The sequence below is a fragment of the Anomaloglossus baeobatrachus genome, chromosome 8 (assembly GCF_048569485.1).
Source record: "Anomaloglossus baeobatrachus isolate aAnoBae1 chromosome 8, aAnoBae1.hap1, whole genome shotgun sequence".
NCBI lineage: Eukaryota > Metazoa > Chordata > Amphibia > Anura > Aromobatidae > Anomaloglossus > Anomaloglossus baeobatrachus.
Genome location: NC_134360.1, coordinates 4,578,344 through 4,606,305, shown reverse-complemented (window position 1 = coordinate 4,606,305; position 27,962 = coordinate 4,578,344). Strand labels below are relative to the sequence as shown.

The following is a 27,962-nucleotide window of genomic DNA, read 5'->3' as shown; positions in this document are numbered from 1 at the left end:
TTCCCGGAGCTTGTGTACTGGGTCAGCATTCTCTCAGGTTTCCCGGAGGTTGTGTTCTGGGTCGGCGTTCTCTCTGGTTTCCCGGAGATTGTGTTCTGGGTCGGCGTTCTCTCTGGTTTCCCGGAGGTTGTGTTCTGGGGCGTCGTTCTCTCTGGTTTCCCGGAGGTTGTGTTCTGGGGCGTCGTTCTCTCTGATTTCCCGGAGATTGTGTTCTGGGTCGGCGTTCTCTCTGGTTTCCCGGAGGTTGTGTACTGGGTCAGCATTCTCTCTGGTTTTCCCTTTTATGTTCTGAAATTGACATGCCCAGCTCCAGGGCCGGGGGGAACTAGTTACCGGGCTGGACTAGTCAGGTGATGTCTTGGCAGCGTGGCCCGGTTCCGTGGCCCTGGTGGTGTCGTTCAATAATAAAGGGATGATGATGGAAGTTGTAGTTAAATGTAACAGTTTTTGACGCCAACTGTGGTACTGCGGCTATAGGGCCGCCGCTGCGCTGTGTATTCCCCGGGGCAGATGATGATGGCGCAGTTGAGGTGATATTGCTCCCCACAGGTGGAGCAAGACCCCGGGACGACCGTTGGAGAGTCTATTTTTGGGCATCTGGTGGGCTTCAGGGTGCAGGGCCAGGAATGTGGACAATAACGGACAAGGACAGCAGTTTCGTTACCTTTCACTTTACATGGTAACCAGTGAGGAAGTCCTGGAGACCGGTACGGGTGGTGATGATGGTGGTCTGGATAGCCTAGAAGCAGTCGGGGAAGCCTCCCTGGCCAGGTGGGTGTGAGGCCTACCCGTTACGCTCTTTCCTGGTTTTCAGGGCCCCCGCTGCATTAGCTAGACTCAGGCCCTCTCCTCTGTCACTGGTGGTACTTCTCTCACCCGTATGGCAGGCCGCGCAGCCGTCACACAGGTACCGCTTTGTTGACAGCGGCTCCTGGTCCCTAATCTGCGGTTTTGCCTTCAAGTGGTCTGTGGGGGCCAGGAGACTTGTAATCCTCCTGCCCTCTGGTTTTAGCTACCGGGGCTCGAGTACCCGAGCAGCCACGGACTCCGGTGTCTGGTTTCTAGCGTGCCCTTCTGGGGTGAGCCGGCTGAGCTCCACTCCCTAGAGTCTTCCTCCTTTTTGCCTCTGTCAGACTCCGTTCCCCTAGGCCGAGCTTCTCTCAGCTCCTTGACCTGAGGTAAAACCGGTCTGCTCTCCTCAAACTCCCGGCTCCAGCTCCTGTCACTCCAACTCCCAACTGTCTCTCCTCTAACTCCCCCCCCAGGTCACAGCTTCTGGGAAGCTCCCAGAACACCGGGTTTACAGCTCCCTCTGCTGGCCCGGAGTAGGAACTGTGTTGAATGTAGGTACTTACTGACCAAGGGACCCCTCGCTTGCTTCCAGGCTTATTATTAACCCCTCTGTGGGGGCAACACTACTGTGACAACCAGGCCACTGGGGCGCCACTAATGCAAAGTGAGCGACTTCTGTGAAATTCATCCTCGTGTCTTCTGAGACCAGGATTGTGGCCTAAGGTTCAGGACTGGGAATAATGCTGCTGGGACCCGACTCTGCGGGGTTTGTGCGCTGCCAGTGATTGACGGAGAGATTGGGCAGATGACCCAGAGGCGATGGGCGATCACCGCAAATACGGATGACATTTAGATTTCTCTTTTGTTCATTCACATAGTTTATATTTTATCCGTTAATGACACAATTATATAACACTTCTATATCTTTGCAGCATTTTTCCCCACTTGCTGTAAACCTTTGTTTGTGTTGTGTAGCCAATAAAAAATAAAGTTCCTCATTAATCATTGTGCGCCGGGATATAAATGACTGACCATGGACGCTCTCCTGGACTCTTCAGCTTTCTTTATACGTGCCGCTCTTCTGCTTTCTGAGCTTCGGCTTTAGGTCCGGCCAGAAGGTGTCTGGATTAAATTCGCCGCTCCAGTGTGTCTCCTGAATGTTTTTTATTGCTCATTATCTGCACAGGAGGACGCAGAGGATGGCGACACTTGTCCTGAAGCTTTACTTGTGCGGCCAGAACCACAGACGTCTGGTGATTCTGTGGGATTTTATCTTTTATCAAAGCTCAATCTGAACAGGCCGGAAATTATAGCATGAAAAGTGGTAGGGGTACTTTGCACGTTGCGACATCGCTACTGTGATATCGTCGGGGGCAAATCGAAAGTGACGCACATCCGGCGCCAGTAACGACGTAGCAACGTGTAAAGCCTAGATGCGCCGATAAACGATCGCAAAAGCGGCGTAAATCGGTGATCTGTGTAGTGTCGGACATTTTCATAATGTCCCACCAATAGGAGATACGATGTTGTTCCTCGTTCCTGCGGCAGCGCACATTGCTGTGTATGCAGCCGCAGGGGCGAGGAACATCTCCTTACCTGTCTCCACCGCCAATGCGGAAGGAAGGAGGTGGGTGGGATGTTTACGTCCCGCTCATCTCTGCCCCTCCGCTTCTATTGGCCGCCTGCCTTGTGACATCGCTGTGACGCCGCACGACCCGCCCCCTTAGGAAGGAGGTGGGTCGCCGGCCAGAGCGACGTCGCAGGGCAGGTGAGTGCGTGTGAAGCTGCCGTAGCGATAATGTTCTCTACACCAGCTATCACATGAGATCACATGTTCGACGGGGGCGGGGACTATCGCGCTCGGCATTGCTAGCCGATGCTAGCGATGTCGCAGCGTGCAAAGTACCCCGTAAAGTCTGTCCCAGATACGGCAGAAAAGAGCGCGGCTCTTGCCCTTATAAACTGCGTAACCACGTACATGAACCGAGCCATGGCACAGAGCGGAGAGAGAGATGAGAGAGGGCAGGTGACAGATCCGGCCATCATGTGTCAGAGGTAAAAGCTGCAAAATAATAGTAAAAATGTCACGGGGAATTAAACCCTCCCAGGCTCAGACCTCACAGGAGGGTTCAGCCCTTATATTTCATTACCAAGTCTGCTATAAAGCATGCTCGCACCTGTGGGTGCCGGCTGCTGCTCTCTCCAGGTGGTTGAGTTCCCCACCGGTCTCTTCTCCGTACGTGCCATCCTGGTGACCTCATGCCTCAACGATGATGAGGTACCGGAGAAACCAACAGGTAGGAGGGCGGAAAACCAAAGAAATGAGCCTAGCAGAGAGTAGAAAGGAAAACCAAAGGAATGAGCCTAGCAGAGGGGAGGAGGCGGGAACCAAAGGAATGAGCCTAGCAGAGGGGAGGAGGCGGGAACCAAAGGAATGAGCCTAGCAGAGGGGAGGAGGCGGGAACCAAAGAAATGAGCCTAGCAGAGGGGAGGAGCGGGGAACCAAAGGAATGAGCCTAGCAGAGGGGAGGAGGAGGGAAACCAAAGGAATGAGCCTAGCAGAGGGGAGGAGAGAGGGGGGAACCAAAGGAATGAGCCTAGCAGAGGGGAGGAGGGGGAAACCAAAGGAATGAGCCTAGCAGAGGGGAGGAGAGGGGAACCAAAGGAATGAGCCTAGCAGAGGGGAGAAGGCGGGAACCAAAGGAATGGGCCTAGCAGAGGGGAGGAGGAGGAACCAAAGGAATGGGCCTAGCAGAGGGGAGAAGGCGGGAACCAAAGGAATGGGCCTAGCAGAGGGGAGAAGGCGGGAACCAAAGGAATGGGCCTAGCAGAGGGGAGGAGGCGGGGAACCAAAGGAATGAGCCTAGCAAAGGGGAGGAGGGGGGAAACCAAAGAAATGAGCCTAGCAGAGGGGAGGAGGGGGGAACCAAAGAAATGAGCCTAGCAGAGGGGAGGAGGGGGAAACCAAAGAAATGAGCCTAGCAGAGGGGAGGAGGGGGAAACCAAAGGAATGAGCCTAGCAGAGGGGAGGAGGGGGAAACCAAAGAAATGAGCCTAGCAGAGGGGAGGAGGGGGGAACCAAAGGAATGGGCCTAGCAGAGGGGAGAAGGCGGGAACCAAAGGAATGGGCCTAGCAGAGGGGAGAAGGCGGGAACCAAAGGAATGGGCCTAGCAGAGGGGAGGAGGCGGGAACCAAAGGAATGAGCCTAGCAGAGGGGAGGAGGGGGAAACCAAAGAAATGAGCCTAGCAGAGGGGAGAAGGCGGGAGCCAAAGGAATGGGCCTAGCAGAGGGGAGGAGGCGTGAACCAAAGGAATGAGCCTAGCAGAGGGGAGGAGGCGGGAACCAAAGGAATGAGCCTAGCAGAGGGGAGGAGGCGGGAACCAAAGGAATGAGCCTAGCAGAGGGGAGGAGGGGGAAACCAAAGAAATGAGCCTAGCAGAGGGGAGGAGGGGGGAACCAAAGGAATGGGCCTAGCAGAGGGGAGAAGGCGGAAACCAAAGGAATGGGCCTAGCAGAGGGGAGAAGGCGGGAACCAAAGGAATGGGCCTAGCAGAGGGGAGGAGGCGGGAACCAAAGGAATGAGCCTAGCAGAGGGGAGGAGGGGGGAAACCAAAGAAATGAGCCTAGCAGAGGGGAGAAGGCGGGAACCAAAGGAATGGGCCTAGCAGAGGGGAGGAGGCGTGAACCAAAGGAATGAGCCTAGCAGAGGGGAGGAGGCGGGAACCAAAGGAATGAGCCTAGCAGAGGGGAGGAGGCGGGAACCAAAGGAATGAGCCTAGCAGAGGGGAGGAGGGGGGAAACCAAAGGAATGAGCCTAGCAGAGGGGAGGAGGGGGGAAACCAAAGGAATGAGCCTAGCAGAGGGGAGGAGGGGGGAAATCAAAGGAATGAGCCTAGCAGAGGGGTGGAGTGGGGAAACTAAAGGAATGAGCCTAGCAGAGGGGAGGAGAAGGGAACCAAAGGAATGAGCCTAGCAGAGGGGAAGAGAAGGGAACCAAAGGAATGAGCCTAGCAGAGGGGAGGAGAAGGGAACCAAAGGAATGAGCCTAGCAGAGGGGAGGAGAAGGGAACCAAAGGAATGAGCCTAGCAGAGAGTACAAGGGAAAACCAAAGGAATGAGCCTAGCAGAGGGGAGGAGGGGGAAACCAAAGGAATGAGCCTAGCAGAGGGGGGAACCAAAGGAATGAGCCTAGCAGAGGGGAGGAGGGGGGAACCAAAGGAATGAGCCTAACAGAGGGGAGGAGGGAAAACCAAAGAAATGAGCCTAACAGAGGGGAGGAGAAGGGAACCAAAGGAATGAGCCTAGCAGAGGGGAGGAGGGGGGAACCAAAGGAATGAGCCTAGCAGAGGGGAGGAGGGGGGAACCAAAGGAATGAGCCTTGCAGAGGGGAGGAGGGGGAAACCAAAGGAATGAGCATAGCAGAGGGGAGGAGGGGGGGAACCAAAGAAATGAGCCTAGCAGAGGGGAGGAGGGGGAACCAAAGAAATGAGCCGAGAAGGGGGGAACCCAAAGGAATGAGCCTAGCAGAGGGGAGGAGGCGGGAACCAAAGGAATGAGCCTAGCAGAGGGGAGGAGGGGGGAACCAAAGGAATGAGCCTAGCAGAGGGGAGGAGGGGGGAACCAAAGAAATGAGCCTAGCAGAGGGGAGGAGGCGGGAACCAAAGGAATGAGCCTAGCAGAGGGGAGAAGGGGGGAACCAAAGAAATGAGCCTAGCAGAGGGGAGGAGGCGGGAACCAAAGGAATGAGCCTAGCAGAGGGGAGGAGGGGGAACCAAAGAAATGAGCCTAGCAGAGGGGAGGAGGGGGGGAACCAAAGGAATGAGCCTAGCAGAGGAGAAGAGGGGGGAACCAAAGGAATGAGCCTAGCAGAGGGGAGGAGGGGGAACCAAAGGAATGAGCCTAGCAGAGGGGAGGAGGGGGGGGAACCAAAGGAATGAGCCTAGCAGAGGAGAAGAGGGGGAACCAAAGGAATGAGCCTAGCAGAGGGGAGGAGGGGGGAACCAAAGGAATGAGCCTAGCAGAGGGGAGGAGGGGGGAACCAAAGAAATGAGCCTAGCAGAGGGGAGGAGGGGGGAACCAAAGAAATGAGCCTAGCAGAGGGGAGGAGGGGGGGAAACCAAAGGAATGAGCCTAGCAGAGGGGAGAAGGGGGAACCAAAGGAATGAGCCTAGCAGAGGGGAGGAGAAGGGAACCAAAGAAATGAGCCTAGCAGAGGGGAGGAGAAGGGAACCAAAGGAATGAGCCTAGCAGAGGGGAGGAGGGGGGAAACCAAAGGAATGAGCCTAGCAGAGGGGAGGAGGGGGGAACCAAAGGAATGAGCCTAGCAGAGGGGAGGAGGGGGGAACCAAAGGAATGAGCCTAGCAGAGGGGAGGAGGGGGGAAACCAAAGGAATGAGCCTAGCAGAGGGGAGGAGGGGGGAAACCAAAGGAATGAGCCTAGCAGAGCGGAGATGGGGGGAACCAAAGAAATGAGCCTAGCAGAGGGGAGGAGGGGGGGAACCAAAGGAATGAGCCTAGCAGAGGAGAAGAGGGGGAACCAAAGGAATGAGCCTAGCAGAGGGGAGGAGGGGGAACCAAAGGAATGAGCCTAGCAGAGGGGAGGAGGGGGGAACCACACCGCCCCACCACCGTGCGGAGCTGCCGCCCCACCACCGTGCGGAGCTGCCGCCCCACCACCGTGCGGAGCTGCCGCCCCACCACCGTGCGGAGCTGCCGCCCCACCACCGTGCGGAGCTGCCGCCCAACCTACACCCCACCTACTGTCTCCTCCCCAAAATCCTTTAGGATGTAAGCCCGCAAGGGCAGGGCCCTCTTCCCCCTGTGCTAGTCTGTCTATTGTAACGTGTACATGTATTCTGTATGTAACCCCCTCATGTACAGCACCATGGAATCAATGGTGCTCTATAAATAAACAATAATAATAATAATAATAACCAAAGAAATGAGCCTAGCAGAGGGGAGGAGGGGGGAACCAAAGAAATGAGCCTAGCAGAGGGGAGGAGGGGGGAAACCAAAGGAATGAGCCTAGCAGAGGGAAGGAGGGGGAACCAAAGGAATGAGCCTAGCAGAGGGGAGGAGAAGGGAACCAAAGAAATGAGCCTAGCAGAGGGGAAGAGAAGGGAACCAAAGGAATGAGCCTAGCAGAGGGGAGGAGGGGGGAAACCAAAGGAATGAGCCTAGCAGAGGGGAGGAGGGGGGAACCAAAGGAATGAGCCTAGCAGAGGGGAGGAGGGGGGGAACCAAAGGAATGAGCCTAGCAGAGGGGAGGAGGGGGGAAACCAAAGGAATGAGCCTAGCAGAGGGGAGGAGGGGGGAAACCAAAGGAATGAGCCTAGCAGAGGGGAGGAGGGGGGAACCAAAGGAATGAGCCTAGCAGAGGGGAGGAGGGGGGAACCAAAGGAATGAGCCTAGCAGAGCGGAGGAGGGGGGAACCAAAGGAATGAGCCTAGCAAAGGGGAGGAGGGGGAACCAAAGGAATGAGCCTAGCAGAGGGGAGAAGGCGGGAACCAAAGGAATGGGCCTAGCAGAGGGGAGAAGGCGGGAACCAAAGGAATGGGCCTAGCAGAGGGGAGGAGGCGGGAACCAAAGGAATGAGCCTAGCAGAGGGGAGGAGGGGGAAACCAAAGAAATGAGCCTAGCAGAGGGGAGAAGGCGGGAGCCAAAGGAATGGGCCTAGCAGAGGGGAGGAGGGGGAACCAAAGGAATGAGCCTAGCAGAGGGGAGGAGGGGGGAACCAAAGAAATGAGCCTAGCAGAGGGGAGGAGGGGGGAACCAAAGAAATGAGCCTAGCAGAGGGGAGGAGGGGGGAAACCAAAGGAATGAGCCTAGCAGAGGGGAGGAGGGGGGAACCAAAGGAATGAGCCTAGCAGAGGGGAGGAGAAGGGAACCAAAGAAATGAGCCTAGCAGAGGGGAGGAGAAGGGAACCAAAGGAATGAGCCTAGCAGAGGGGAGGAGGGGGGAAACCAAAGGAATGAGCCTAGCAGAGGGGAGGAGGGGGGAACCAAAGGAATGAGCCTAGCAGAGGGGAGGAGGGGGGAACCAAAGGAATTAGCCTAGCAGAGGGGAGGAGGGGGGAAACCAAAGGAATGAGCCTAGCAGAGGGGAGGAGGGGGGGAAACCAAAGGAATGAGCCTAGCAGAGGGGAGGAGGGGGGGAACCAAAGGAATGAGCCTAGCAGAGGGGAGGAGGGGGGAACCAAAGGAATGAGCCTAGCAGAGCGGAGGAGGGGGGAACCAAAGGAATGAGCCTAGCAAAGGGGAGGAGGGGGAACCAAAGGAATGAGCCTAGCAGAGGGGAGGAGGCGGGAACCAAAGGAATGAGCCTAGCAGAGGGGAGGAGGAGGAACCAAAGGAATGAGCCTAGCAGAGGGGAGGAGGAGGAACCAAAGGAATGAGCCTAGCAGAGGGGAGGAGGAGGAACCAAAGGAATGAGCCTAGCAGAGGGGAGGAGGAGGAAACCAAAGGAATGAGCCTAGCAGAGGGGAGGAGGAGGAACCAAAGGAATGAGCCTAGCAGAGGGGAGGAGGGGGGAACCAAAGAAATGAGCCTAGCAGAGGGGAGGAGGCGGGAACCAAAGGAATGAGCCTAGCAGAGGGGAGATGGGGGGAACCAAAGAAATGAGCCTAGCAGAGGGGAGGAGGGGGGGAACCAAAGGAATGAGCCTAGCAGAGGAGAAGAGGGGGAACCAAAGGAATGAGCCTAGCAGAGGGGAGGAGGGGGAACCAAAGGAATGAGCCTAGCAGAGGGGAGGAGGGGGGAACCAAAGAAATGAGCCTAGCAGAGGGGAGGAGGGGGGAAACCAAAGGAATGAGCCTAGCAGAGGGAAGGAGGGGGAACCAAAGGAATGAGCCTAGCAGAGGGGAGGAGAAGGGAACCAAAGAAATGAGCCTAGCAGAGGGGAGGAGAAGGGAACCAAAGGAATGAGCCTAGCAGAGGGGAGGAGGGGGGAAACCAAAGGAATGAGCCTAGCAGAGGGGAGGAGGGGGGAACCAAAGGAATGAGCCTAGCAGAGGGGAGGAGGGGGGAACCAAAGGAATGAGCCTAGCAGAGGGGAGGAGGGGGGGAAACCAAAGGAATGAGCCTAGCAGAGGGGAGGAGGGGGGAAACCAAAGGAATGAGCCTAGCAGAGGGGAGGAGGGGGGAACCAAAGGAATGAGCCTAGCAGAGGGGAGGAGGGGGGAACCAAAGGAATGAGCCTAGCAGAGCGGAGGAGGGGGGAACCAAAGGAATGAGCCTAGCAAAGGGGAGGAGGGGGAACCAAAGGAATGAGCCTAGCAGAGGGGAGGAGGCGGGAACCAAAGGAATGAGCCTAGCAGAGGGGAGGAGGGGGGAACCAAAGGAATGAGCCTAGCAGAGCGGAGGAGGGGGGAACCAAAGGAATGAGCCTAGCAAAGGGGAGGAGGGGGAACCAAAGGAATGAGCCTAGCAGAGGGGAGGAGGCGGGAACCAAAGGAATGAGCCTAGCAGCGGGGAGGAGGAGGAACCAAAGGAATGAGCCTAGCAGAGGGGAGGAGGAGGAACCAAAGGAATGAGCCTAGCAGAGCGGAGGAGGAGGAACCAAAGGAATGAGCCTAGCAGAGGGGAGGAGGAGGAACCAAAGGAATGAGCCTAGCAGAGGGGAGGAGGAGGAACCAAAGGAATGAGCCTAGCAGAGGGGAGGAGGAGGAACCAAAGGAATGAGCCTAGCAGAGGGGAGGAGGAGGAACCAAAGGAATGAGCCTAGCAGAGCGGAGGAGGAGGAACCAAAGGAATGAGCCTAGCAGAGGGGAGGAGGAGGAACCAAAGGAATGAGCCTAGCAGAGGGGAGGAGGAGGAACCAAAGGAATGAGCCTAGCAGAGGGGAGGAGGAGGAACCAAAGGAATGAGCCTAGCAGAGGGGAGGAGGAGGAACCAAAGGAATGAGCCTAGCAGAGGGGAGGAGGAGGAACCAAAGGAATGAGCCTAGCAGAGCAGAGGAGGAGGAACCAAAGGAATGAGCCTAGCAGAGGGGAGGAGGAGGAACCAAAGGAATGAGCCTAGCAGAGCGGAGGAGGGGAACCTATGAATCTTTTTTGCTCAACTCTCGTGGCTGCAATATATTTTATTACTTTTACTCCAGATTTTGTATAAATGTCTCTGTATATACAAGTCTCTTATTTCACACTTTATATGTGTTATTCCATTTTATTACTGTTTGACACAATATTCGTCTTTATTGCTTTTGTCTTATATTATTGTAAAGTGAGTACAAATCATTTTTTTGCGGCCGCATTCTCCCAAGTAGCCACCAGGTGGCAGCATTTTCCTGCAAATGTTCGGCCTTCGCTGAAGCTTTAAAATGACCTATTCACACAATCAGTCCTCTCCGATCCATCACGTTCACCCTATAGAATCATAGAATATTAGGGATGGAATGGACCTCCTATATTATACTCCAGAGCTGCACTCATTATTCTGCTGGTGTAGTCATAGAATATTAGCGTTGGAATGGACCTCCGGGGTCATCTGGTCCAACCCCCGCTCAAAGCAGGATTCACTAAATCACCCCAGACCGATATCCGTCCAACCTCTTTTTAAAGACTTCCATTGAGGCCTAAAACACACTTCCGCAATAAAAACGTACGTGTCTTATGGTCCGTTTTTCGGGGCTGTGTTCCGTTTTTTAGGGGTGTTTCTCCGGTACGTATGACATCCGTGTTGATGGCGTATGCTGTCCGTGTGTGCGTGTGGAATGACCGTGTGTGCGTGTGGAATGACCGTGTGTGCGTGTGGAATGACCGTGTGTGCGTGTGGAATGACCGTGTGTGCGTGTGGCATGACCGTGTATGTGTACGTGGAATGTCCGTGTGGAATGTCCATGTTTGTGTTGCACAATGTCGGTGATACAAGTCGGCTGACAGCAGACAGAGTTGCGCGATGAGAATGAACTCGGGTGAACTTCACCCGACTTCATTGTCATGCTGCGGCTCTGTCTGTGTCGCGTCCTGATTAGCAGTCACCTGTGAAGGATTCACCGGTGACCGCTAATCCCCCGAGTGACTGAATTGAGCAGCCCTCTCTCATACTTACCGTTCCCCGATCTCCGGTGCGGCGCTGCACGGCTGTTATTATTATTATCTCCGGCGGCTTTAACTATTGTGAAAAAGCCCGCGGCTCATTAATCAATCTCGTATTCCATGCTTTCCCCGCCCACAGGCACCTGTGATTGGTTGCAATCAGAGACGCCCCCCACGCTGAGTGACAGGTGTGTCACTGCACCCAATCACAGCAGCCGGTGGGCGTGTCTATACTGTGCAGTAAAATAAATAAATAAATAATTTTAAAAAACCGGCGTGCGGTCCCCCCCCAATTTTAATACCAGCCAGATAAAGCCATACGGCTGAAGGCTGGTATTCTCAGGATGGGGAGCCCCACGTTATGGGGAGCCCCCCAGCCTAACAATATCAGTCAGCAGCCGCCCAGAATTGCCGCATACATTATATGCGACAGTTCTGGGACTGTACCCGGCTCTTCCCGATTTGCCCTGGTGCGTTGGCAAATCGGGGTAATAAGGAGTTATTGGCAGCCCATAGCTGCCAATAAGTCCTAGATTAATCATGTCAGGCGTCTCCCCGAGATTCCTTTCATGATTAATCTGTAAGTTTCAGTAAATAAACACACACACACACACACACACACACACGAAAAAATCATTTATTAGAAATAAAAAACACAAACACATTCCCTGGTTCACCAATTTAATAAGCCCCAAAAAGCCCTCCATGTCCGGCGTACTCCAGGATGGTCCAGCGTCGCATCCAGCTCTGCTGCATGAAGATGACCGGAGCTGCAGCAGGCACCGCCGCTCCTGTCAGCTCCACGCGGCAACTCAGGTGAGTAGCGCGATCAGCTGTATCCAGCAGTGGCCGCGGGTAACCTCAGTGACAGCTCAGCTGATCGCGCGGCTGTCTTCAGTTGCCGCGTGGAGATGACAGGAGCGGTGGTGTCTGCTGCAGCTCCGGTCACCTTCATGCAGCAGAAAAAAGGTAAGTATACTGAATTTAACAAAAAAAAAAATAAAAAATAACATTGTTCGTTTAAAAACGCACACGCACGAAACGTGCTGAACACGGACATACTCCGTGTGCGGTACGTGCAGGCACAGACCCATAGACTAAAGCAGGTCTGTGCCTGCGTGCTGCCGGCCAAAAACGGACATGTCGTCCGTGTAGAAAAGCGCACACACGTACTTACCTCACGGACACACGTTCCGTGCGATTTTACGTTTGTGTGCCATCTACCATAGAACAACATGGGTCTCCGTGTGTACGTGTTTCTGGTACGTACAAAAAAACCGGATGTGTGTTGCGGGTCTGAAGGAGACCTCCCCACCTCTCGTGGTCGCCTGTTCCACTCTGATCACTCTCACTGTCACAAAGTGTTTTCTAATATCTTTCTCCAGTGGTTCTACATTCTCTACTGCTAGAGATATATAATTAATAACGCCGTGTGTAGTGAGGAATCCTCCGCCTGATATAAAGCGGTTATAGTGTCGGCCATTACTGCCTCTTGTGGTCGCATTCCACAGTCTGACTGCTCTAACTGTAAAGAACCCTTTCCTATTTAGCTGCTGGAATCACTTTTCTTCCCCCGCAGTGAGTGTCCTCTGGTCCTTAGTGTTGTTTTTGGAAGAAATAAGTCCTGTCCTGTATATTAATACATATAATGAGATCTATAAGGAATTCATTCCTTATGATTGCTCCGCTTTCCCAGCAGCCCTATAGGTAATGAACGGAGCGGCGGTCGAGTCTTCGCACTCCCAACGTATTCTAAGTGGGGGAAGAAAGTTCCCCGTCCTGCCAATGCTTGTGGACACCAGCGCGGTCAGACCCCACTATCAGTAATTGTGGATAGGTGATACTTGATTTTCACTGCCCCTTTAATAAGCGTCCTGCGCACTTTTGCGGTAATAGCGCCCCGCATTAGAGAGCGCTGAGCCCCCGCCATCGGGTGATGTCCGTCTTTCCCGCTGTGAAGGTCTCTGTAATGGATTCTGAGTGCAGACTGATGCCGCTAATGTATACATTGTATTTGTGGCAGCGGCGTCCTGTAGGTAACGGAGCGGCTTCCACGCTTCATTCTCCGCACAAGGTTATCCGAAAAAAACATGAAATATTCAGCGGCTGAAATTACTGCGGGAAATGTGCCATTAAGCTGCCGGCAGTCCGGCGATGTATGGCGGTGAATGGCGGTGTATAGCGATGTATGGCGGTGTATAGCAATGTATGGCGGTGAATGGCAGTGTATAGCAATGTATGGCGGTGAATGGCAGTGTATAGCGATGTATGGCGGTGTATAGCAATGTATGGCGGTGAATGGCAGTGTATAGCGATGTATGGCGATGTATGGCGGTGTATAGCGATGTATGGCGGTGTATGGCGATGTATGGTGGTGTATAGCGATGTATGGCGGTGTATGGCGATGTATGGCGGTGTATAGCGGTGTATGGCGATGTATAGCGATGTATGGCGGTGTATGGCGGTGTATAGCGATGTATGGCGGTGTATGGCGATGTATGGCGGTGTATAGCGATGTATGGCGGTGTATAGCAATGTATGGCAGTGTATAGCGATGTATGGCGGTGTATGGCGATGTATAGCGATGTATGGCGGTGTATGGCGATGTATGGCGGTGTATAGCGATGTATGGCGGTGTATAGCGATGTATGGCGGTGTATAGCGATGTATGGCGGTGTATGGCAATGTATGGCGGTGTATGGCGATGTATGGCGGTGTATGGCGATGTATAGCGATGTATGGCGGTGTATAGCGATGTATGGCGGTGAATGGCAGTGTATAGCAATGTATGGCGGTGAATGGCAGTGTATAGCAATGTATGGCGGTGAATGGCAATGTATAGCGATGTATGGCGGTGTATAGCGATGTATGGCGGTGTATGGCGATGTATGGTGGTGTATAGCGATGTATGGCGGTGTATAGCGATGTATGGCGGTGTATAGCGATGTATGGCGGTGTATGGCAATGTATGGCGGTGTATGGCGATGTATGGCGGTGTATGGCGATGTATAGCGATGTATGGCGGTGTATGGCGGTGTATAGCGATGTATGGCGGTGTATGGCGATGTATGGCGGTGTATAGCGATGTATGGCGGTGTATAGCAATGTATGGCAGTGTATAGCGATGTATGGCGGTGTATGGCGATGTATAGCGATGTATGGCGGTGTATGGCGATGTATGGCGGTGTATAGCGATGTATGGCGGTGTATAGCGATGTATGGCGGTGTATGGCAATGTATGGCGGTGTATGGCAATGTATGGCGGTGTATGGCGATGTATGGCGGTGTATAGCGATGTATGGCGGTGAATGGCGGTGTATAGCAATGTATGGCGGTGTATGGTGATGTATGGCGGTGTATAGCGATGTATGGCGGTGTATAGCAATGTATGGCGGTGTATAGCGATGTATAGCGATGTATGGCGGTGTATAGCGATGGATGGCGGTGTATAGCGATGTATGGCGGTGTATGGCGATGTATGGCGGTGTATAGCGGTGTATGGCGATGTATAGCGATGTATGGCGGTGTATGGCGGTGTATAGCGATGTATGGCGGTGTATGGCGATGTATGGCGGTGTATAGCGATGTATGGCGGTGTATAGCAATGTATGGCAGTGTATAGCGATGTATGGCGGTGTATGGCGATGTATAGCGATGTATGGCGGTGTATGGCGATGTATGGCGGTGTATAGCGATGTATGGCGGTGTATAGCGATGTATGGCGGTGTATAGCGATGTATGGCGGTGTATGGCAATGTATGGCGGTGTATGGCGATGTATGGCGGTGTATGGCGATGTATAGCGATGTATGGCGGTGTATGGCGGTGTATAGCGATGTATGGCGGTGAATGGCAGTGTATAGCAATGTATGGCGGTGAATGGCAGTGTATAGCAATGTATGGCGGTGAATGGCAGTGTATAGCGATGTATGGCGATGTATGGCGGTGTATAGCGATGTATGGCGGTGTATGGCGATGTATGGTGGTGTATAGCGATGTATGGCGGTGTATAGCGATGTATGGCGGTGTATAGCGATGTATGGCGGTGTATGGCAATGTATGGCGGTGTATGGCGATGTATGGCGGTGTATGGCGAATTATAGCGATGTATGGCGGTGTATGGCGGTGTATAGCGATGTATGGCGGTGTATGGCGATGTATGGCGGTGTATAGCGATGTATGGCGGTGTATAGCAATGTATGGCAGTGTATAGCGATGTATGGCGGTGTATGGCGATGTATGGCGGTGTATGGCGATGTATGGCGGTGTATAGCGATGTATGGCGGTGTATAGCGATGTATGGCGGTGTATAGCGATGTATGGCGGTGTATGGCAATGTATGGCGGTGTATGGCAATGTATGGCGGTGTATGGCGATGTATGGCGGTGTATAGCGATGTATGGCGGTGAATGGCGGTGTATAGCAATGTATGGCGGTGTATGGTGATGTATGGCGGTGTATAGCGATGTATGGCGGTGTATAGCAATGTATGGCGGTGTATAGCGATGTATAGCGATGTATGGCGGTGTATAGCGATGGATGGCGGTGTATAGCGATGTATGGCGATGTATGGCGGTGTATAGCGATGTATGGCGGTGTATAGCAATGTATGGCGGTGTATAGCAGTGTATGGCGATGTATGGCGGTGTATAGCGATGTATGGCGGTGTATAGCGATGGATGGCGGTGTATAGCGATGTATGGCGGTGTATAGCGATGTATAGCGGTGTATGGTGGTGTATGGCAATGTATGGCGGTGTATAGCGATGTATGGCAATGTATGGCGGTGTATAGCGATGTATGGCGGTATATGGCGGTATATGGCGGTGAATGGCGATGTATAGCGATGTATGGCAATGTATGGCGGTGTATAGCAATGTATGGCGATGTATGGCGGTGTATAGCGATGTATGGCGGTGTATAGCGATGTATGGCGGTGTATAGCAATGTATGGCGGTGTATGGCAGTGTATGGCGATGTATGGCGGTGTATAGCGGTGTATAGCGATGTATAGCGGTGTATGGCGGTGTATGGCGATGTATGGCGGTGTATAGCGATGTATGGCAATGTATGGCGGTGTATAGCAATGTATGGCGGTGTATAGCGATGTATGGCGGTGTATAGCAATGTATGGCGGTGTATAGCAATGTATGGCGGTGTATAGCAATGTATGGCGGTGTATAGCGATGTATGGCGGTGTATAGCGATGTATGGCGGTGTATAGCGGTGTATGGCAGTGTATAGCGATGTATAGCGGTGTATAGCGATGTATGGCGGTGAATGGCCGTATATTTCGGTTTATTGGGCAGCTTTGTCTTCATGCTCCATGAGGCCGGGCTACATCGGGGGACGGAGGACATACGAGAGGCAGAAAGCAGATTATAGCGGATCCATGAGGCCGGGCTACACCGGGGGACGGAGGACAGACGGGAGGCAGAAAGCAGATTATAGCGGATCCATGAGGCCAGGCTGCATCGGGGGACGGAGGACAGACGGGAGGCAGAAAGCAGATTATAGCGGATCCATGAGGCCGGGTACACCGGGGGACGGAGGACAGACGGGAGGCAGAAAGCAGATTATAGCGGATCCATGAGGCCGGGCTGCACCGGGGGACGGAGGACAGACGGGAGGTAGAAAGCAGATTATAGCGGATCCATGAGGCCGAGTACACCGGGGGACGGAGGACAGACGGGAGGCAGATAGCAGATTATAGCGGATCCATGAGGCCAGGCTGCATCGGGGGACAGAGAACAGACGGGAGGCAGAAAGCAGATTATAGCGGACACATGAGACTGGGTACACCGGGGGACGGAGGACAGACGGGAGGCAGAAAGCAGATTATAGCGGATCCATGAGAATGGGCTGCACCGGGGGACGGAGGACAGACGGGAGGTAGAAAGCAGATTATAGCGGATCCATGAGGCTGGGCTGCACCGGGGGACGGAGGACAGACGGGAGGTAGAAAGCAGATTATAGCGGATCCATGAGGCCGGGTACACCGGGGGACGGAGGACAGACGGGAGGTAGAAAGCAGATTATAGCGGATCCATGAGGCCAGGCTACACCGGGGGACGGAGGACAGACGGGAGGCAGAAAGCAGATTATAGCGGATCCATGAGGCCGGGCTGTATCGGGGGACGGAGGACAGACGGGAGGTAGAAAGCAGATTATAGCGGATCCATGAGCCTGGGCTGCACCGGGGGACGGAGGACAGACGGGAGGCAGAAAGCAGATTATAGCGGATCCATGAGGCCGAGTACACCGGGGGACGGAGGACAGACGGGAAGTAGAAAGCAGATTATAGCGGACACATGAGACTGGGTACACCGGGGGACGGAGGACAGACGGGAGGCAGAAAGCAGATTATAGCGGATCCATGAGGCCAGGCTGCATCGGGGGACAGAGAACAGACGGGAGGCAGAAAGCAGAATATAGCGGACACATGAGGCCGGGCTGTATCGGGGGACGGAGGACAGACGGGAGGTAGAAGGCAGATTATAGCGGACACATGAGGCCGGGCTGTATCGGGGGACAGAGAACAGACGGGAGGCAGAAAGCAGATTATAGCGGACACATGAGGCCGGGCTGTATCGGGGGACGGAGGACAGACGGGAGGTAGAAGGCAGATTATAGCGCATCCATGAGGCCAGGCTACACCGGGGGACAGAGGACAGACGGGAGGCAGAAGGCAGATTATAGCAGACACATAAGGCTGGGTACACCGGGGGACGGAGGATAGACGGGAGGCAGAAAGCAGATTATAGCGGATCCATGAGGCCGGGTACACCGGGGGACGGAGGACAGACGGGAGGCAGAAAGCAGATTATAGCGGATCCATGAGGCCAGGCTGCACCGGGGGATGGAGGACAGACGGGAGGCAGAAAGCAGATTATAGCGGATCCATGAGGCCAGGCTACACCGGGGGACGGACGACAGACGGGAAGTAGAAAGCAGATTATAGCGGACACATGAGACTGGGTACACCGGGGGGCGGAGGACAGACGGGAGGCAGATAGCAGATTATAGCGGATCCATGAGGCCAGGCTGCATCGGGGGACAGAGAACAGACGGGAGGCAGAAAGCAGATTATAGCGGACACATGAGACTGGGTACACCGGGGGATGGAGGACAGACGGGAGGCAGATAGCAGATTATAGCGGATCCATGAGGCCAGGCTGCATCGGGGGACAGAGAACAGACGGGAGGCAGAAAGCAGATTATAGCGGACACATGAGACTGGGTACACCGGGGGACGGAGGACAGACGGGAGGCAGAAAGCAGATTATAGCGGATCCATGAGAATGGGCTGCACCGGGGGACGGAGGACAGACGGGAGGTAGAAAGCAGATTATAGCGGATCCATGAGGCTGGGCTGCACCGGGGGACGGAGGACAGACGGGAGGTAGAAAGCAGATTATAGTGGATCCATGAGGCCGGGTACACCGGGGGACGGAGGACAGACGGGAGGTAGAAAGCAGATTATAGCGGATCCATGAGGCCAGGCTACACCGGGGGACGGAGGACAGACGGGAGGCAGAAAGCAGATTATAGCGGATCCATGAGGCTGGGCTGCACCGGGGGACGGAGGACAGACGCGAGGCAGAAAGCAGATTATAGCGGATCCATGAGGCCGGGCTGCACCGGGGGACGGAGGACAGACACGAGGCAGAAAGCAGATTATAGCGGATCCATGAGGCCGGGCTGTATCGGGGGACGGAGGACAGACGGGAGGTAGAAAGCAGATTATAGCGGATCCATGAGCCTGGGCTGCACCGGGGGACGGAGGACAGACGGGAGGCAGAAAGCAGATTATAGCGGATCCATGAGGCCGAGTACACCGGGGGACGGAGGACAGACGGGAGGTAGAAAGCAGATTATAGCGGACACATGAGACTGGGTACACCGGGGGACGGAGGACAGACGGGAGGCAGAAAGCAGATTATAGCGGATCCATGAGGCCAGGCTGCATCGGGGGACAGAGAACAGACGGGAGGCAGAAAGCAGAATATAGCGGACACATGAGGCCGGGCTGTATCGGGGGACGGAGGACAGACGGGAGGTAGAAGGCAGATTATAGCGGACACATGAGGCCGGGCTGTATCGGGGGACAGAGACAGACGGGAGGCAGAAAGCAGATTATAGCGGACACATGAGGCCGGGCTGTATCGGGGGACGGAGGACAGACGGGAGGTAGAAGGCAGATTATAGCGCATCCATGAGGCCAGGCTACACCGGGGGACAGAGGACAGACGGGAGGCAGAAGGCAGATTATAGCGGACACATAAGGCTGGGTACACCGGGGGACGGAGGATAGACGGGAGGCAGAAAGCAGATTATAGCGGATCCATGAGGCCGGGTACACCGGGGGACAGAGGACAGACGGGAGGCAGAAAGCAGATTATAGCAGATCCATGCGGCCAGGCTACACCGGGGGACGGAGGACAGACGGGAGGTAGAAAGCAGATTATAGCGGATCCATGAGGCCGGGTACACCGGGGGACGGAGGACAGACGCGAGGCAGAAAGCAGATTATAGCGGATCCATGAGGCCGGGTACACCGGGGGGCGGAGGACAGACGGGAGGCAGAAGGCAGATTACAACGGATCCATGAGGCCGGGTACACCGGGGGACGGAGGACAGACGGGAGGCAGAAGGCAGATTACAACGGATCCATGAGGCCGGGTACACCGGGGGGCGGAGGACAGACGGGAGGTAGAAAGCAGATTATAGCGGATCCATGAGGCTGGGCTGCACCGGGGGGCGGAGGACAGACGGGAGGCAGAAAGCAGATTATAGCGGATCCATGAGGCTGGGCTGCACCGGGGGACGGAGGACAGACGGGAGGCAGAAAGCAGATTATAGCGGATCCATGAGGCCGGGTACACCGGGGGACGGAGGACAGGCGGGAGGCAGAAAGCAGATTATAGCGGATCCATAAGGCCGGGCTACACCGGGGGACGGAGGACAGACGGGAGGTAGAAAGCAGATTATAGCGGATCCATGAGGCCGGGTACACCGGGGGACGGAGGACAGACGGGAGGTAGAAAGCAAATTATAGCGGATCCATGAGGCCGGGTACACCGGGGGACGGAGGACAGGCGGGAGGCAGAAGGCAGATTATAGCGGATCCATGAGGCCGGGCTGCACCAGGGGACGAAGGACAGGCGGGAGGTAGAAAGCAGATTATAGCGGATCCATGAGGCTGGGCTGCACCGGGGGACGGAGGACAGACGGGAGGCAGAAAGCAGATTATAGCGGATCCATGAGGCCAGGTACACCGGGGAACGGAGGACAGACGGGAGGTAGAAAGCAGATTATAGCGGATCCATGAGGCCGGGTACACCGGGGGACGGAGGACAGGCGGGAGGCAGAAAGCAGATTATAGCGGATCCCTAATATAAGTGGATCAGGGTTTACTTCTAGCTGGGACGTTCCCGTAATGCAGCAAAGTAACTGGGACCCCATGTTGCGCTGGATTTCGTGCTTTGTGCCTGTGGCCCCTGTGATGTGCGTGGTTCAGGGGCCGTCGGGAGCTCATGAATTCCCCACAGCCCTTATGTGCAACAGCCGGGTGCTCGTCCTGTAAGGAGAATATTATCGGCTATCGCTCTGTTTTCCCTGAGGATTGTATTGATGGAGTTGAATGGAAATTGATTTAAAGGGATTCTCCACTTTCGGGCACATTTTGTATTTGGGGATAACGCAGGTTCATTTAATATTTTTCAGATTTCCCTTTTACAAGATCTTTAATTTCCTGCAAATTGAACTCTGTTGTGGCGTTATTCGTGGATGAAGTGCGCTGTGTGCGCCGGGCACGCGTCCGGTCACGTGTGGTGTGTGCCTCCGCACTATCTTCTGCCGGATCTTTTTCTTTTTGTGGCAATTTCTCTATGTTGGCGACTTCATCGCGCTCTGACAAATGATTAGCAGCGATCCGATTACTCCGGAACGTCAGCAGCTCCTTTCGCTTGTTTTTGCCGTCTTATTTACCATTGGCCGATTTTCCTTTGAATAATCATCACCAGGAGTCTTCTGGTCACCTGTCTTTGGCGCATGCGGTTTTCAGCCGCAGTTTGGTTCCTTTAGTGGTGGAGGGGCTTCGGGGGTTCCTAAACGAGGAGCGTTTTGCCTCGTCGCTCTCTTCTGTATGGCGAGGGGTTCAGAGTAAGCTGAAGCTCATGGGAGACAGATACAAACGTATGGCTGACAAGAAACGCTCGCCAGGTCCGGACCTGCGTGTACATGACTGTGTGTGGTCGTCTACCAAGAGCAGAAAGTGGAAAGTTCCTTCCTGGAAGCTGGGGCCTGGGTTTATTGGTCCCTATAAGATAATTAACCCAGTAGCATTTTGTCTGGAGTTACCTCAGACTCTTCGGATCCACAATGGGCTCAGCAGGTCAGGGTGTGTGGAACCTCTCGAGCCGTCCCCCTTGCTGCCGTCCCCAACTATGATTGATGGTAATTTGGAGTGTCAAATAGCTACAATTATTGACTCTCATTTTCTACGTCGTTCCCATCAATGCTTGGGGCACTGGAGAGGTTACAGAGCAGAGGAGCACGTGGGCCCGGAATCGAATGTGACTGCCACAAGATTGGGTCATACTGCCCATTCTAATAGGTTTAGTCCTGATTGTCCGGAGACCACTCATAGAAGGGGGGGGACTGTCTCGGATGACAGACAATCATGTGGTTTCTGGCAATAGAAGGTCACAGCGTTTGCATGCGCAAAATACTCCCTGACTTTCTATTGTTCCTGCTGTTTTTATCTCTCTTTCTTTAAGACCCAGCAGAGCCCTCTTTCTGTCCAGCTGCTGATTACCAGTATTCTCGATGTGTTTTAATAATTTTCCCATCTTCCCTGGACTGGTGCTGATGATATTATTCAGTTTATTCTAACTCTGGTTGCAAGCAGGCGGCTTGCTCTTATCTGTTGGATCATTGCCGTAGCTTTGCTGAGCTTCTACCTGAGTCATCTGTAGATAAGTAATTCATACATTTTCCTCGTGTGTCCTCCATGTGTCTTCTATAGTGGTTAGTGGGGTTGATGAAGAGCTCATCCCATCCGTTCCCTATTTAGGGTCCAGCACTAAAGATACCTAGGGTCAGGTATCCGGCTCGGTGCATAGGTGTGGAACCTATCTAGGGTGGTGAAGGGCCCCAGGGACCAGCGGTAGGTTTGGTCAGGGGTCACCATCTTCCCCTTTCCCTAGACACAGAGTTTCCGTTCCCTTTCGCCATTCGCTTGGTACTTCCCTGTACCTAGCGTAACACCACACAATAAAAATGCCCCCATATTACCTTCACATAGTAAAGTATTGTTGCACAAAATAGTAATAGCTCCCTCTGTACCTTCAATAGTGCCCACATCTGTCTCCCGCATAATAAAAGTGCCGCCTGAAAACGATAATGAAACCTCTAAACCCCTACTGAACTCTGGCCGGGAACACTCGGCCCCTAATGACCTCTGGCGGGGAACACTCAGCCCCTAGTGACCTCTGGCGGGGGGCACTCGGCCCCCAATGACCTCTGCCCGGGAACGCTCAGCCCCTAATGACCTCTGGCGGGGACATTCGACCTCCAATGACCTCTGGCCGGGAACGCTCAGCCCCTAATGACCTCTGGCCGGGAATACTCGGTCCCAAATGAGCTCTGGCCGGGGACAATTGGCCCCTATTGACCTCTGTCAGGGAACACTCGGCCCCTATTATTGACCTCTGGCTGGGAACACTCGGCCCCTATTATTGACCTCTGTCAGGGAACACTCGGCCCCTATTATTGACCTCTGGCTGGGAACACTCGGCCCCTATTATTGACCTCTGTCAGGGAACACTCGGCCCCTATTATTGACCTCTGGCTGGGAACACTCAGCCTCTAATGACCTCTGGCGGGGAACACTCGGCCCCTATTGACCTCTGGCCGTGAACATTCGGCCTCTAATGACCTCTGGCCAGAGACACTCGACCCCTAATGACCTCTGGTTGGCCTGTACACCACAGCTTATCTACATCCCGTGGACTTGGACACAGTCACCAGGGATGAGGTCCCACTGACATCACTGTGCTCCTCCCTATTTTTATAAATGAATGGCGCCCCAGTTGGTCGCACCCCGTGGTGGAAACAGCCGTGACTTTGCATTTAGCAATCAAGTAAACCATTAAAGGGAAGATTAACACCAGATTTCCATGCTGTCCTCCAGGATTTTTCCCAGCGCACAATGGGGCGTCCACACCTCCAGTCCTCCTTATTTCTTGGCACCGCGCCCGCGCTCTGGCCACAAGTCTTGAAATAGCGGTAGAAAGCGCTGGCCTCATTTGCATACTAATGGAATAATTTACATACAGCTGTGTCTAATTTGCATAGACAAGGTTACTCAGAAGTGCTGCTTCCGTCTCGAATGGATAATTTTCAGAACAGCTCAGAACGTAAAGCGAAATTCATCCGAGGACTCGGACGGCGAATACACGAGGTCTGGTCCAGTAATAGAGGCAATAAGGGAAGGAAGAAAATCAGTGCGGGGAAAAAGCCCAAACCTTATTCCACGGCGCCCCTATTACGTGTCCACGGTGCCCCTATTACGTGTCCACGGTTCCCCTATTACGTGTCCACGGTGCCCCTATTACGTGTCCACGGCGCCCCTATTACGTGTCCACGGTGCCCCTATTACGTGTCCACGGTTCCCCTATTACCTGTCACGGTGCCCCTATTATGTGTCCACGGTGCCCCTATTATGTGTCCACGGTGTCCTTATTATGTGTCCACGGTGCCCCTATTACGTGTCATGATGCCCCTATTACCTGTCACGGTGCCCCTATTACGTGTCCATGGGGTCCCTATTATGTGTCCACGGAGTCCCAATTTCGTGTCCACGGAGTCCTTATTACGTATCACGAGTGCACAGGTGGACGAGTGATGTGCAGGAAGGGAGCCCAGATTGTGCTTTAGTGAATGACCGATGTGTACAAGATGCTTCCTCCAATATTAAATAATTGGCCTAAGTAGCTGGACTTTCCATTCATTCAAATGATTGCTGCAATACCAGTCACAGCCTGAGATAAGGGGGCGCTGTTTCTGGAAGCAGATCTCTTCTGCTTGGACACCTCGGTTGCTCGGATTTGTTGTTACTGTTTGTTTGATACTTTCTTGGTTTCTTCTTGGTCTTAAAATTGTTTCTTTATATTTTAGGGCAAAATGTTTCAGAGGAAAGAAGCTTCAAGGAGATTACGATATACGGATCGAGCAGGTGAGACGCTCATTACAGCGGGGCCCGGGACGTGACAATGGCAACGTCTCGTCTTATGGAGAATCTCACTTTTATATTATTATTGGGCTCCGGTGCATTATCCCTTCCTCTAACAACAGTTTAGAGATTTGTTCCTAAAGCTGTACTCCCATCTCCAAGACCCTCTTCCAGTATGTAGTCGGTGTAATAATAATATTAGCGACTACCTCCAATTACAAATGTAGTATAGTTCTGATATAGCTAGAATACGAAGTTGTGCATAACCCCGCCCCCACCACTGATTGGCAGCTTTCTGTATAATCCCAGCAACACCACCGATTGCCAGCTTTCTGTGTATAACCCCACCCACAGCACTGATTGGCAGCTTTCTGTGTATAACCCCACCCACAGCACTGATTGGCAGCTTTCTGTGTATAACCCCACCCACAGCACTGATTGCCAGCTTTCTGTGTATAACCCCACCCACAGCACTGATTGGCAGCTTTCTGTGTATAACCCCAGCCACATCATTGATTGTCAGCTTTCAGTGTATCAACCAGCCCACACCATTGATTGTCAGCTCTCGGTGCATAACCCCACCCATATCACTGATTGGCAGCTGTGTATAACCTTGCCCACACCACTGATTGGCAGCTTTCTGTGTATAACTGCACCCCCATCACTGAATGGCAGCTGTGTATATCCCTACCCCCAAAACACTGAATATAACCTCGCCCACACACACCACTGGTTAGCCACTTTATGCCAGTGGTGAATTCTATATAATCCACGTTTGTAGAGTTTAGGTCAGATACTAGGATTACTAAGATATGTCTTGTAGTAATTGGGGGCAGTTTTGGACAATTGCTCAGAAACAATTGGCAGCCAGCATCATCTTCCCTGTCCTTGACCTGTTCCTGAATCTCCTTCCTACGTTTAGGCTGAATTTTCAGAAATAAACCTCATTGCTCATTCTGACGGGACGTTCGCTGTGGATCTGCAGATGTTCCGGAATGGAACCAGAGTTGTCAGGTGAGTCCAAAACAATTGCAGCTGAATGGATCAAATTTAAGTTTTATAGTTTCGAAACCTAAAATCTACAGAGAATCCTGAATCCCCAGAGGCAGAGAACAAGCAGAGAAGCGTCTCTGCCTCTGGGGACCCGGCAGCACCGCAGTGTGTGATCAGATAGATATTTCCAGGGATTCGCTTTCCTTTTTTATGACATTTCTTGTAGATTGGACTGCACCATGCTCCTCAGTAATTATTCTATGTTGTCAGATTATCGATTTCCAGTGTATTTACACAGTTATACTCTTTCTAGATCTTTTCGACCAGATTTCGTGCTCATTCGACAACATTCCTTTAGTATGGCGGAAAATGAAGATTTTCGCAACCTCATCATTGGTATGCAATATGCCGGTATTCCCAGTGTGAACTCCCTGGAGTCCATCTACAACTTCTGCGACAAGCCATGGGTGGTAAGTGAAGGGTCACTGACACCGGCTGTCGCCCAGCCCAATCGTGTGAGCGCTGATCGTTATGTTTAGGGCAATCGATGAGTGCGCAGAAGATGCACAGATAATTCTCTGCAGGATCCGTCATCTGAGGCGCAGAAAAGTTTCATTTGTCACAAGAAATTGGTGTTTCACCTGTCAGTGGCAGTCGTACCACAAAAGCCAGCGTGGAGTCCTCAGCCTTTACCTACGGCTGGATTTGTCTCTGATGCGCCATGATATGAACGTTGTAATGATGACTGTATCTGTATGTTCATGTGTGATGATCTCTGAGCTCCCTGCCATGTTATCTTACAGTTCGCCCAACTCATATCAGCCTACAAAGCTTTGGGAGCAGAGAAGTTTCCATTAATCGAGCAGACCTACTACCCCAACCACAAGGAGATGGTAAGTCCCACAACGCCTGCTCTTCCAAGTAATGATCCTTTTTGTGTAACCAGCAGGGGGTGCTGCAGGCTATCAATTTCCTTTTGTATAATGCAGCTTTTTTTTTTCGTTAATTTAATGGCCCTTGGCTTGAACTTGAGCCATGGCGACTTGTTGGGTGAGCGCTCTGTAGGAAAATCGATCTTGTGCAGCCTAGATATGTCCACCAGGGTCTCTTCCACCTAAATTGGTCCACCAGGGTCTCCTCCGCCAAGACATGTCCACTAGGGTCTCCTACGCCTAGATAGGTCCACCAGGATCTCACCTAAATATGTCCACCAGGGTTTCCTCCACCTAGATATGTCCACCAAAGTCTCCTCCACCTAAATATGTCCACCAAAGTCTCCTCCACCTAGATATGTCCACCAAAGTCTCCTCCACCTAGATATGTCCACCAGGGTCTCCTCCACCTAGATATGTCCACCAGGGTCTCCTCCACCTAGATAGGTCCACCAGGGTCTCCTCCACCTAGATAGGTCCACTAGGGTCTCCTCTGTCTAGATAGGTCCCCCAGGGTCTCCGCCTAGGTAGGTCTACCAGGGTCTTTTCTGCCTGTATAGGACCACCAGGGTCTCCTCTGTCTAGATAGGTCCACCAGGGTCTCCTCTATGTAGATAAGTCCTCTAGGGTCTCTGCCTAGATATGTCCACCAGGGTCTCCTCTGTCTAGATAGGTCCATGAGGGTCTGCTCCATCTAGATAGGTTCACCATGGTCTTCACATAGTTAGGTCCACCAGGGTCTCCTCTGTCTAGATAGGTCCACCAGCATCTCCTCCATCTAGATAGGTCCACCAGGGTCTCCACTTAGATAGGTCCACCAGAGTCTCTGCCTAGATAGGTCCACAAGGGTCTCTGCCTAGATAGGTCCACCAGGGTCTCCTCTATGTAGATAAGTCCTCTAGGGTCTCTGCCTAGATATGTCCACCAGGGTTTCCTCCGGTTAGATAGGTCCATGAGGGTCTGCTCCATCTAGATAGGTTCACCATGGTCTTCACCTAGATAGGTCCACCAGGGTCTCCTCTGTGTAGATAGGTCCACCAGCATCTCCTCCATCTAGATAGGTCCACCAGGGTCTCCACTTAGATAGGTCCACCAGGGTCTCCACTTAGATAGGTCCACCAGAGTCTCTGCCTAGATAGGTCCACCAGGGTCTTCTCTGCCGTTGTATTGATTTTGTCAAGCCATCGGGTTGCTGGTCTTCCTCTTCGCCTTGTTAACGTTAGCTTTTTTTATACACTATAGATTTTTTTTGTTCACTGTAGCTTTTTTGTTTGCTATAACTTTTTTATAGTCTGTAGCTTATTTTGTTAGTTATTTCTTTATTTGTAGGTTGTAAATTTTCTATGTAGAGCAACGTTTCCCAACTCCAGTCCTTAGCAGCAACAAACAGATCATTTTCAGGATTTTCTTAGTAATTGCATAAGTGATGACAACCGGCTCCACAGTGCATCAGTGCAGAGCCGGCTGTCAGTCAGTGCCGGGGGCGGTTACAGCTGACTGACAGCCAACTCCACAGTGCACCAGTGAGCTAGCTGTCAGTCAGTGCCAAGAATAGGGACAGCCGCCACTGTCTATGTACTGAGCGCTGACTGACAGCCGGCTCCACAGTGCATCACTGCAAAGCCGGATGTCAGTTCGGGCAGGCAGTGGTCACAGCTGCTGTTCTCTATGTACTGAGCGCTGAATGACAGCCAACTCCATAGTGCATCAGTGAGCTAGCTTTCAGTCAGTGCAAGGAATGGGGACAGCCACCACTGTCTATGTACTGAGCGCTAACTGACAGCCGGCTCCACAGTGCATCAGTGCAGAGCCGGCTGTCAGTTCGTGTAGGCAGTGGTCACAGCCGCTGTTCTCTATGTACTGAGCGCTGAATGACAGGCAGCTCCACAGTGCATCAGTACAGATCTGGCTCTCAGTCAGTGCCTGGGGGTGGTCACAGCCGCCGCTCTCTATGTACTGAGCACTGACTGACAG

General features: G+C 53.3%; 1 protein-coding gene across 1 annotated transcript in view; it reads left to right on the top strand.

The window, feature by feature from the left end:
* The window catches only part of SYN2 (synapsin II), a 347,187-nt gene that overhangs the window by 165,603 nt on the left and 153,622 nt on the right, over nt 1-27,962 (top strand). Inside the window, exons 2-5 of the mRNA XM_075321261.1 lie at nt 24,009-24,066; nt 24,986-25,077; nt 25,370-25,526; nt 25,860-25,949. Coding sequence (XP_075177376.1) covers nt 24,009-24,066; nt 24,986-25,077; nt 25,370-25,526; nt 25,860-25,949 — 397 coding nt within the window. The remainder of the gene's footprint in view (nt 1-24,008; nt 24,067-24,985; nt 25,078-25,369; nt 25,527-25,859; nt 25,950-27,962) is intronic.